At 35.6% G+C, this 12,788-nt stretch overlaps 3 protein-coding genes across 3 annotated transcripts; 2 read left to right on the top strand and 1 right to left on the bottom strand.

Annotated features, from left to right (window-relative positions):
- The first annotated feature begins 643 nt into the window (after positions 1-643).
- On the top strand, positions 644-2,414 carry LOC139848849 (TGACG-sequence-specific DNA-binding protein TGA-2.1-like). Its single transcript, XM_071838538.1, has 6 exons — positions 644-661; positions 952-1,029; positions 1,203-1,254; positions 1,450-1,721; positions 1,890-2,135; positions 2,268-2,414. The coding sequence occupies exons 1-6, from the start codon at positions 644-646 to the stop codon at positions 2,412-2,414; spliced, it is 813 nt and encodes a 270-aa protein (XP_071694639.1).
- A 1,007-nt stretch (positions 2,415-3,421) lies between these two features.
- LOC139846830 (sirohydrochlorin ferrochelatase, chloroplastic) lies at positions 3,422-6,483 on the bottom strand. Its single transcript, XM_071836364.1, has 6 exons — positions 6,349-6,483; positions 5,997-6,250; positions 5,848-5,909; positions 5,631-5,741; positions 5,431-5,523; positions 3,422-4,891 (listed from the first exon to the last, which is right to left on the bottom strand). Exons 1-6 carry the CDS (start codon positions 6,384-6,386, stop codon positions 4,775-4,777), a joined length of 675 nt encoding a protein of 224 aa, XP_071692465.1. The 5' UTR covers positions 6,387-6,483; the 3' UTR covers positions 3,422-4,774.
- On the top strand, positions 3,505-4,746 carry LOC139846832 (chaperone protein dnaJ C76, chloroplastic-like). Its single transcript, XM_071836365.1, has 4 exons — positions 3,505-3,737; positions 3,921-4,027; positions 4,142-4,349; positions 4,446-4,746. Exons 1-4 carry the CDS (start codon positions 3,536-3,538, stop codon positions 4,568-4,570), a joined length of 642 nt encoding a protein of 213 aa, XP_071692466.1. The 5' UTR covers positions 3,505-3,535; the 3' UTR covers positions 4,571-4,746.
- Positions 6,484-12,788: the final 6,305 nt, after the last annotated feature.

The raw sequence follows: 12,788 nt of genomic DNA, 5'->3' as shown, positions 1-12,788 counted from the left end.
AATGCCCCTTGATTTGTATGACCTCACTGATGCTACATACGTTTGGTTGCTCCGTGTTACGGATGTCTGTTCTCGCCTTAACAATCCGATAATAACAGTTATCAATATAACTGATTCTCAAGACATTATTGACGTGGTTGATCGTTCGCTTAAACTTAACGCACCTGTTGTTGAAAAAGGAGTTGAAGTAATTGTTGATGAGGCTGTGGGAAAAGATGTTGAAAATGTTGTTCAAAACAAAGTTGTGAAGGATGTTGGAACAAGTGTTCAACCTACTAATGAAGTAACACCCTCTAAGGTAGTTTATCTACTTTAATTCAATCGTTATGTTTTATATACCGGGTTCATTTACACTTACAAGTTACAACAAACTTTGCCATCACCCTACATGTTTGCATCTTATGCAGAATGGTCATCCTATTGATGTTCAGTCATCTACTCAGTTTGTTACTCCAAGCCCGATGGACACCAAGAGGAAATCTGAATCACCAGCACTTAATGAAGATGTTGAAACACCTACTGCAGGCACATCTGATGGAATGGCTGCTCTAAAAATTCCGAAAATGGAGACTCTTTAGGTCGTATAACACTTCCAGCATTTGAGAACTTTTCCTTTTTTGTTTTGCAAACCGTTCCAATAAAGATGTCATCAAACTTTTTGGTTCTCAAGACCATAAAGGATGCTGCCAACTCGTGATTTAGGATTTCTTTTGTTCTTCGTTAACCATAATGTTAGCTTGTCGTTTGTGTGTTTTCTTGCTAGGAAGTGTTTACTTTTCATTTAAGAATGTAACCCGACTCTTTCTTGAAGTTTTATCTAATTTAACTTTGAAGTATTTTCGGTTTATTTTGTTGCAATTGTTTATCCTTATTTACAGACCATTCATATTCATAACATTCTTATCAACGATTACTTAACTGTCAACTAATTATATACATGTTGTGGTTCAGGCATATTATGAACATTTAGAGTCGGAGAACAAAAAATTGAAAACCATTATTGCTAATGCAGATCTAATTCACAAGCAGGTGTGTTTGTTTATATTTGTTAAATTTGACAATGCTACACTATACATTTAATCATTTATTTTGGCTTTGTTTGTCGTTTTAATATTTCACTTGCAATCACATTTATATTTATATTTTTATCAATATATTAAATTTGAATCGTTCTTTGTAATTTTAATAATTTTATTTTACAGCAATCAATTCCAGCTAATAAAACAATAGTTTTCCCACAATGTAACGAATCTGGTATGTTATTCATAATGCAAAGTTGTTTTTCTTTTATTAATATCTAATATATATATATATATATATATATATATATATATATATATATATATATATATATATATATAGTTTTATTTATTATTTATTTACTATAATAATAGATAAATATGATGTTTACGATGAATTTTATACTTATGTATTGATATTTTTTTTAAGATACTCTCAAATTTAGTGAAGTCTACAAGTGTTGGTTCAACGTTCACAATGATCATATATCTCGCCTTCGTAACGCAATGCTTACTAACCAACCAGAAACAGAATTACATCCTATTATATTAACTGTTTTCGATCACCTTAAGAGCCAGTTTTTACTTAGAGAGTTTGCATCTAAGGATGATGTGTTGAACCTTCTACATGGAACTTGGATGACACCTGCAGAACTGTGTGTCATGTGGTTAGGTGGTTTTCGTCCGTCTGACGTTGTCAATGTAAGTATACAAATATACAGTACCATTTTTAATTAACACACGAATCTATCTTTACTCATTATATATATATATATATATATATATATATATATATATATATATATATATATATATATATATATATATATATGTTAATAGTAATTAACTGCTATACTAACTTTGTTACAGCTTCTTAATATTCACCTACAACTAACCCCCGAACAAAGCCAGTTTCTTATCAACTTGAAGAATGATACTTTCAAACAGGAGACAGACTTATCAAAACAATTTACGCAACTTCAGTCCACTCTATCATCCCGTTTTATTGGGGAAGCGTTTCGCCAGACATGTGATGATATGTATGTTAGCAATTATATGAGTCAAATGCATATTTCAATGGGAAATCAACGCGCGATGGAAGAAATAATGCAAAAGGTATACATAGTGATCTTTCTTTTTTGGTACACATAATACATAAATTATTTCCACATCCAATTACATTAACTATGCTATTAATTTTTTTTTTATTTTCTTTTTTTACTAACATTAATAGTTACTACATTTCAGGCTGATCGTTTACGTGCTATTACTCTTGACAAAATACACAGTCGTTTCATCAAAAAACAATTTGCAATGGCTCTGTTAGCAATCAATGCATACTTGAACCGAATTACAGCATTAAGCTATATGTGGATAAGTCGTCCAAAGTCCTGAAATTTATTTATTTTTCCAAAAATGTATTTTTCAACAATTCTGAATTATGTTCTTATGGTTATTTATTTGTTTCTAAGTAAGTGGTGTATGCATTGTTATTCCAAACTTATAATGGTTGTTTATTTGAAATTTATTTACTTCTAAGAAATTTGCATTGTTTATTCATGGTATGTGAATTTTCCACTTAAGCATTAACTTCTTAATCTAATAAGCCCAATCGTTGGTCCAAATCATTCATTTCATTAATAATCAGCCCAACCCAACAACCAAATAACCCGACCCGAATCTAAACACATTATACTCACCTACCCCAATTTATATGAATGCATCGATCAATTCATCGAATTGAATAACAAATCTGTTTTAATTTATTCATCTTATTTTTTTCCTCGAATGTTGATATAGCATTTGGTATTTCTATTTGATTTTTGACCAAATATCAATCAAGAGCCACTATAAAATTATTATTGGGCTTACATAAATTTTTGGGCTAAGTAATACATTTGGATTAACTTAAATTCTTTAAATTATTTCATAATATTCATTATACTACCTACTACCTAATTGACCCAACCACAAATAGTGGCCCAACCACAAATAATGTATGATGATCAACGGTATCCAGATACAAACAATGTTAAATGTATTAACAACGACAACACATTCCTTTATTGTATATGGTATGTGAATAATGTATGTTGAAGTTGGATGAAAATGTTCAAAGTATAAAAACCCTATCAAAACCCGCAAGGTTGCGGGTATTAAACTAGTGTTAATAATTCATTCAATTTCCATATTCAAAGATAAACATTGTAAGTTTGTAAGTTGTAACCCAAAACAGACAACTTAAGATACTTTTGCAATGAATTTCATGTATTGAAAATGACAAAAATTAATCCACGTAAATGAAAAGTGCATTTGAAAAAATCTAAATCAAAATATCTTAGAGGTTGAATATTCTCATTCACTACACACTTGGTACGAGTGTCTATCTAAATCAAAATACAACCATAAATCAACCCATTCATATGCAAACGGGTTAAATTTGCCACCAGCCCATCTCTTATATTTAAGAGATATTAGTCAAAGGCTAACTCGCCTAAAAGAGTATTATCTATGTCATGTTTCAGGGTCACGAGCACACCCTTTTGCTTAACGAAGCATATAATGTGTTAATGAAAGACGATCTAAGAAAAGATTACGACGCTTCTATCGGTCATGTACGAGTCCAGTTCGGAGAAGATGCATTGAGCATGGGTTACAGCTCATGGAATGGCCCATTTCGCCCCCAAGCACTCTTTGTAGATGAGAAAGCTTGCATAGGTCAGCAATTCCTCTAAAAACATATACAATTAATACTAGTAATTGCTTGAAGGTAGTGCTTGGTAGCATCAAAATCATGAACTATAACTGATATCTACATATACGAAATTTAAAATGGTCTTTATGTTACTGGCGGTGCCTATACATACCGTTATGACAATTAGGAATGTAAAATTGTAACAGGGTGCAGAGAGTGTGTGCACAATGCCAGAAATACATTTGTTATGGATGAAACTATCGGATGTGCTCGAGTCAGCGTCCAATTCGGAGATGATGACACTAACATTGCGGTAACCAAACAACTTATCATTAAAAAAAAAAAAAAAAATGTTCTATGATAATTATGGAGAGTATCAAGCAAATAAAATGAACAATAGTGAAAGGGAAAAACTTGCTTGTAACAGGTAGCCGTTGAATCATGCCCAATGGACTGCATCCATTGGGTAGAGAGAGAAGATTTAGCCGTCCTCGAATATTTGAATATGCCACGACCAAAACAAGGGTACGGAGTATTCGAACAAGGATGGGAAAAACCTGCAAATGTGTTCATGGCAGCAGAAACTTTTCAGAAGCAACTAAAGCAGCAGCAAGCTGTATCCCAACGAAGAAATGGTAATCCATTGTAAAACCAACTTCTTACAATTAGCATCTAATACTGTTATTTAAATACTGTTATCAAATGTCTTATGAATAATGCAAAATTTTCAGTTAGGAGCGACGTTGAACAAGAAACAGCAGCACAAGCACAGGCTCGAGAAAGTGCAAGCTTAAAACTGAAGATGGAGCAGTTTACAGGATTATGGGAATGGATGAAAAAAATCACACCTCAATAAATGAAAATTTATACTTCGGTTGATGATAATTTGTCTGTAAATAAAAATAATACTGCCAGTTCTTAGTCTACAAAATCGACATTTTCATCACGTTCTAAAATATATGTACTTTGATGACGCCAAATGGGATGATTATTATTGATGATATAAAAAATATAATGCAACTCCTTATTTTACAGATCTTTGCCGTAACGTTCCAATTACCTACTTGTTAACAAATTTATAAACCTGGCATTTTCCTGTTCCCACACAAACTTCACACTCATCCGCATCGCCAACAACATGGCTTAAGCAATGTTTAATTCTGTCATCCATTACATCCTGAAGATAAAGAAAGAATAAATATCGGTTATGGTTGACTAATGAAAATATTTAGGTGACATTGTGCAAGACTAAGATCACAAAAGGTGAGACAAAAGATATCGTTTGAACCAGAATAGAAAACAAATGAATGTGGAAGAAGATAATTTTAAATCCAGATGAAAATTATATAATTTTGGAAGCAAAATCGAACCAAGGTTGCAAAAATCGCTATGTGGGAGTGCTAAAAATCTAATTTAAGATTCATATTAAAATGTTGACCACAATTGACTTTGACTGATTTTGACTAACTAAATCCGGATTTTGACCCATTGACCAATTAATACTCAGGTTTTGATAAATCGGCTTGGCCGGTTCCTTAAAAGAAGGACTCGGGGAGTACTCGACATTAATCAGAGAGTTTTACAACACTAAATGGAACTCAGAAGATCAACTGTAAAAGATCAAAAAAGTTCAGGAAAGGTTTTCAAAAACTCTAATAAAGATATACGGAGTACAAAATTATATTATTAGGAAACAAATGTGAATATATTTCATACCACAAGAAGTGAATGTAGTCCAAGAGGTGCAGTTATCATATACGACACACCCGGGTAGTCTTTTGCAGCTTCAGCGGTTAAGGATGGAATATCCTGCAAACACAAGTGCCTACAATGCATTATACTTTTTAAAAAAAAAAAAAATATTTCACGTGAAACTTATTAGAGAAAAACAACGATAATATATACAGATACCATACCTGGTGCCAGTGCCTGCCTGGTAAAAGGAAAAAAGGGCTAACAATCACACGATTTGCACCTCGTTGAACACATGAACGGAATGCATCTCGTATAGATGGTTCTGCAAGCTCCTATTATAAAAAGAAACTTTTAGGAATACTCGTCTGTTTCAAGTGAACTCACTATAATTTGTAAACAAAAATATTTATCCTTGAAACAGAGTTTTAAATGAAGTACCATATGAGCAGGCTCTACAATTGGGTACCCAGTTTTCTCTGTAAACATCGCCACAAACTCATCTGCCACCCATCAAAATAACATCAACAACTTCTAAGCAACATTAAAATAATAATAAAAAAAATCAAAATTCGATATAATTCAATTACTTAGCATAAGATTGGACTCTTTTCGACGCGACCCATGATCAACAATAATCAGTCCATCTTTGTTTGTTATTATCCCATGAGCCTCTTGTTTTACACTGCCGTTTCCATTAGGCAAACAAGACCTTGCCGATAAACGCAAAGTCTTCCGGGAACAATCACGAAATTGACCAAACCGTAGCACGTTCCGTCTAGAATTTTCCCCTTTTCTAACTCCAACTGATATTTGACTTTGACTTCCATCATTCATTAACAAACTGATCATATATCACAAAAAGTACTGTAAAATTCCATTAATAATTTCACTGATTACGAAATTAGCCAAAAATTGTAACTAACTACAGCTATGAAATACCTCTGGATGTTTAAAATGGATGGAGCATATAAATTCATCTCTGATTGATAAAATTGAATGACCGACTACAATGTCTGGATAATTACAACACTGTCTGAAGATAATAAAAAAACGGAGTGATTAATTAAACATTTTTGAATAATAAGACTGAATATGAAAGAGGAACGATAAATACAAGATGATTTTAGTTCAGCATCATCGTATAAAGCTCAACCTAAAGTTATCAAAGCAATACAAACATGAAAAGTGTTGAAGCTTTGACCTATTTGGTCAACCCTATGACTTAATAATTTCGAAATTAATAAATATTCCATGACGCAAACACAAAATCACGAGAAGAAAGAGTAAGGGTGTTAATTGAGCTATTATAATACAGAGTCGGACGAAAATTAAACCCTAATTTGTAGCGAGCCAAATGTAATGGGAGTGATACCTGGCAAACGGGTCGAGATGGGTCGGGTTGGGTCGAAGATCAAATGGGTCATGGGTCGAAATGGGTCAGAAATAAAATGGGTCGAATGGGTTGGGTCGAGACCCGGGTCGGGTTGGGTCGAGTGGGTCGGACTAGTAAAAAAAATTTGTTGATATGTCGTTTCATGTTAGAAGTTCCAAACTGAGCCTTAATCAGTGTACCACAGTTAGTACAACACGCCTTTATTGAGATCCCGGATCAAATACAGCCCGATTAGACTAAAAGTAACCAGATCAAAGTTATACAGATAATCAAGATTCAAATAACATAGTAAAATCTGAAATATGTCATAATAACAATACAAAGAAGTCATCACAAAGGAATTAAATCAAGTTTGAACAAAGCAAAGCTGTATCCATGTAGACTAGCAAACAAGCAAAACAATAAAAAATCACTGTTTTTTTATGTTAGCACTCAAAACTTTATGCACTAGACTAGGTTCCAACCACTTTCACAAATTAAGCAAAAAACCCATAGGCCATAGCTTGAGTACCACTGTACAATCAGTAACAAAATTTGAGACTTAAAATGTGTTAATCTACTCATCATTCATAAACATCAGGTCACAGTATAAGCCACAATACAAAAACACACATACAAAACTTAAACCATGGAACCAATAAACTCAGAAAGCAGAGTAACATTCCTTGAAAATTTGAAATAAATGGTCCATTAAATATTTATAATCATACATTAATGTAATTATATACAGTTCAAAATATATCCCAAAATGACTAGAATATGAACATTAATTTAGCTACCAAAATGACTTTCAAAGTTTCAATTAAGAAAAGAATATTACCTGCTAACGAATATCCGGTACAGTACAATTTCAGATAGTCTCCAATCAAGGATAGCTGCAACGATTTCAGATAATAAAATTAGGGTTTGTGCAAATCCCAAACAATTCCACTACAATTTCAGAATTGAGTCATGAATTCGAGCAGCGATCGAACAGAATCGAGTCATGAATTCCACTACCGCTACCGCTTTCAAAATCTCAAACGATTCAACCACGATCGATTTTTAAGGGTTGGGTCTAGTTTGCCAGGTATAATATCACCTGTGGAGAAGAAGAAGATGTGCAGAAAATTGAAACGGCCGTTGGAACCGAGTCTGGACCGAGCGTTGGTTGTGACGTGGTGTGTGTGTTCGATCAGTTAGACCTAGGGATGTCATTGGGGCCGGGTTTGGGCCGGTTTGAGTAATCCCGGACCCGGACCCGATAAGGAAAACTAGTCCCAAATCCGGACCAAATACCCGACGGGTAAACGAGTTTACCCGCGGGTAAACGGTACCCGTTTAATTTTTATTTTTTTTTAGCAAATTAATACATTACTAAAAGCATATACAATCTATAACTCTGTAAATTATATGCTTTATTTATATGTGTATATTTGTACAGTATATATTATTTCCTATTTTCAATTATTATCACAATCAATTTTTAAATATTTTTATAAATCAGGTTCTTGATTTGAATGCAGATGAAAATGTGAAGTTGATAGATGATAAATAAATATATAAATTTATATTGACTTTGTAATCAACATATTTTTTAATTTAATTTTTATTATTATTCATTTTTAATTATTATTGTTATTAGTATTATTATGCGGGTATACGGGTCGGGTAAACGGGCCGGGTAGACGGGTCTTTATTTAAACCCAGACCCGAACCCGAACCCGAATATTTTTTGAAAATCAATCCCATACCCGGCCCGAGACCCGTAGACCCGGACCAAACCCGGCCCAATTATGTCGGGTTTCGGTTTTCCTCGTCGGGTTCGGGCTTTTTTGCCATCCCTAGTTAGACCACTTGCCGTCACGACTTGTCATGTGACGCGGGTCGGGTGCTAGAAACGGGTGAGTGTTTGTTTGTTGTATTATTCATTTCATCATTCTAACCGACCTCTCATTTTTCTGAGCATTCAAATTAAAGATTATTAGGTTCAAATTAAAGGTTAGGTTCCATTTTATGAAGTTTGTTGTTAATTTTTGCTAATGATGAACATAGATTGATTGATAATGTACATCTGTACTTAATCATGCGCATAGTCGCACGATTGCATGCTATGTAGATGTAACATTAAATCCGAACATGATACGACTATATCCAGTCGCATGTACATCGTTCATGTCATGCATCTAGTAGAGCACAAGGGTATAGTCGCCCTATACATTGGATGCAATGACGAACCTAGGATCAAAATGCAATGAAGTCCTATAAAATTTTTGTAATACTTTGTAATTTTTTTCTCTCCAAAATATGACTATTTACTTCAAAAAAAGATTCCAAAAATATATGAGATCCTATCTTTAAATTTAGTGTTACTATAAAATATTAGTAGCGTTTAACAATAAGAAATTAAAAAATAGTGCGGTCCTTTGACCCAACATACATGTATTTAGAATCGTCACTGATTGGATGCAATCTTTAAACATGTATCGTATTTGACTTGTAGCTTAAGGATAAGATCAATCCCGATTTTAGTTTCCTTAATTAACGTAAGTCAATAATGGAAAGGATTGCATTGTACCAGGATTTGTATCCTAATACAATTCCGATTCCTAACCTATAAATACAATGACCTAAAACTCAAAGACATAATACGTTCATACATTACAAGCAGATGAGTTGGCCGAGTAAGCATTCTCTCAACATTCATAATCTTCATGTAACGACCCAACCCGTTAACCAACCAAAACTGCGAAATGAAAAAAAAGATTGCATCCCCTACCTGTGCGCGGCACGCACAGGGCCTGCCCAAGCTGGGTGCGCGGCGCGCACCCCTACCTGTGCGCGGCACGCACAGGGCCTGGCAGCCCGCTGTCCAAATTGTTCCGTTTTCGTAAAAAGATCTAACACTTCCCATCATTTTTAGACGAAATGCTTTTCACATCATATTAGTATAAGTAAAACAAGCACGAATCAATGATAAAACGAGTTTTACATTGCGGGGCCCACATACGCCCAAAATACCATTAAGTACGAAATACGAGTTTCGACCACAAAAAGTTTAATTGCCAAACGTCACTAGAGCATGGTGTTTGGGGTTAAACTACCCAAATCTTGGTCGAACTTCCAAAAAGCTAAAACCCCCGAGAGCCACTAATCAAAGCGAATACCTTTGTCCTTATCCAAGCCGGATCCTAAAAAGTAAACAACGAGACGGTAAGCTAACGCTTAGTGAATGCAATAATTATACACATACATATATAACCTACTTACTTGCAATCACATACACAATTACCTCATACACGCTAGCAATTTAAATGACATACCAACGCAAGGTACAACGCTAAATCTCCAAGACCACAAGCTAGCACAAACGATAGCATATAACTTGAATAATATAAAGTGCCACACTACAAACACATAACCATGGTTAATCAATAGTACAAAGGAATGGTACTTCGAATTTCCCATCGGTGTTCCCAACAACCGTTAGCGCACAACGAATTATAACACTAACCCCGGAGTGGTATCGATCGCCCAAACTTTAAACCCACCCGTCACGTGTAATGTGGTATCGAACGCCCGAACTTTAAACCCACGCTACACGCCCACACACATACATGACATGGCATCGAACGCCCGAACTTAAACCCATATCATATATTGACCCGATGTGGTATCGACCGCCCGAACTTAAACCCACATCGAATCTCGTACAAGTAAATACATTATATACACACATGTATAATCATTCCACTCACCTTGTCGACTTGGCGAGATTTCCAACAATAACTTGTACCTTCAAAGCGAGTCACCTAACATAATTAATTCTCAATTAATTCACATAATAAGTTGGACTTTCCACCTACTAGCCTCACTAGTGCATTTATGACCCATTTGCACTAGATTCACACATTAAAGGTCAAGACTCCCAACTAATCACTAAAAGCTAGTGATTAAGGTTCTAAGACTTCCATCAACACATAACTAGGGTGTTTTCATACTCAATTTATCCCGCTAGGTCAAACCCACCCATTTGACCCATTTCAAGTCAACCATAAACCCTAGAACCAATTTTACTAACAACACAAGTGAGTTAGTGAATAACTAACCACTTTAGACTTAATAACACCGATTATTACTTTGAAACCCTAGGTTAGTCGTTCTTGAGTCCTCTTGACTCAATCTTACCCAAAACCCCCAAAATCACCAACAATAGGTTTTATGTTCATCACTAACCCAAGTTCTAACCCTTAAACAACTTAAATTAAGGAAATCAAAATTAGAACTTACCACCACAACCAAAACGTAGCTAGAGGGGAGATGAACAACTTTACAACTCGAGCTAAGACCCGAAACTAGCTCCTTCTTCCTTTACTTGAGCTTTCTCCCACTCAAATTTTGGTTTCTCTCACTAGAATTAAAGAAGAAAGAAATTGGTGGTTGAAAGTGGAGTTATGACTCCCAACCCGCTGATCTGTGATCTTATCTCGTCCCCAAGTGAAATTACCACAATGCCCTTCCAAAATATCTAATTAAAAAGGCAGAACCCGGCTACAGTAGGAGTGCGCCACGCGCACCCCTAAGTGTGCGCTGAGCGCACTTAGGCCTGAACAGAATCCGACTTCTGTTTAAATCCAGAATTATTACCACGCTTTATGTACTATAATTACACGTCTGTACAAATTATTAGGGTGTTACAACTTTCCCCCACTTGAATCAGAGCGCGTCCTCGCGATCCAAGCCGCATGACAAGCAGGAAGATACACCAACACAAATTCTTCGGGTTCCCATGTAAACTCGGAACCTTTACTACGATGCCATTGGACCTTATAGGTCCTCACCTCTTTGTTACGCAACATTTTCACCTTCTCATCAAGTATAGCAATCGGCTCTTCAACATACTCTAACTTGTTGTTTAGCTCAATCTCATCTAATGGCACCCATGACGAATCATCCGCAAGACACTTACGGAGATGGAAAACCTGAAATGTATTATGGATCCCCGTAAGCTCTTCGGGTAATTCCAAACGATATGCAACTTCACCAACACGAGCCAAAATCTTAAATGGTCCAATAAACCAAGGACCTAACTTTCCCCGTTTTCGAAACCGAATAATACCTTTCCACGGCGAAACCTTGAGCATCACCATGTCACCCTCTTGAAACTCGATCGGTCGCCTACGTTTATCGACATAAGACTTTTGTCTATCTTGCGCCGCTTTTAAACGAGCCCGAATCATTTCGATTTTACTATTCATCTCCAATACCAAGTCGGTGCTCCCGACTTCCCTTTGACCCACTTCACCCCAACAAATCGGGGTTCGACACCTTCTACCATATAACATCTCATATGGTGGTATTCCAATACTAGAGTGAAAACTATTATTGTACGAGAATTCCACCAAAGGCAAATGTTCATCCCAACTACCACCGAAATCAATAATACACGCTCGTAACATATCCTCCAATGTTTGATTCGTACGTTCGGTTTGACCGTCCGTTTGAGGATGGTACGCCGTACTCATATTCACCCTCGCACCCATATCTTCATGAAACTTCTTCCAAAATCGAGAAGTAAAACGCGTGTCCCGATCCGAAACGATAGACGCAGGAACGCCGTGTCTCGATATCACCTCCTTAATGAACATTTTCGCAAGTGCCTCCGACGTAATTTCTTCTTTAATAGGAAGAAACAATGCACATTTCGTCAATCTATCAACAATCACCCAAATAGTATCAAATTGGGTTCTTGCCATTTTTGGAAACTTGGTAATAAAATCCATGGTAATATGCTCCCACTTCCACATCGGAATTTCTAGCTGTTGCAACTTACCATACGGCTTTTGGTGTTCGGCTTTAACTTGCAAACACGTGACGCATTGCTCTACATGCTTAACAATGTTGCGTTTCATGCCCGACCACCAATAATCTTTCCTCAAATCAAGATACATTTTCGTCGCGCCCGGATGAATGGAATACTTTGACTTATGTGCTTCATCAAGTAGCA

This window comes from Rutidosis leptorrhynchoides, chromosome 5, assembly GCF_046630445.1.
Source record: "Rutidosis leptorrhynchoides isolate AG116_Rl617_1_P2 chromosome 5, CSIRO_AGI_Rlap_v1, whole genome shotgun sequence".
Taxonomy (NCBI): Eukaryota; Viridiplantae; Streptophyta; class Magnoliopsida; order Asterales; family Asteraceae; genus Rutidosis; species Rutidosis leptorrhynchoides.
Note: the sequence above shows the minus strand (reverse complement) of the source record. Positions and strands in the feature narration are given on the sequence as shown.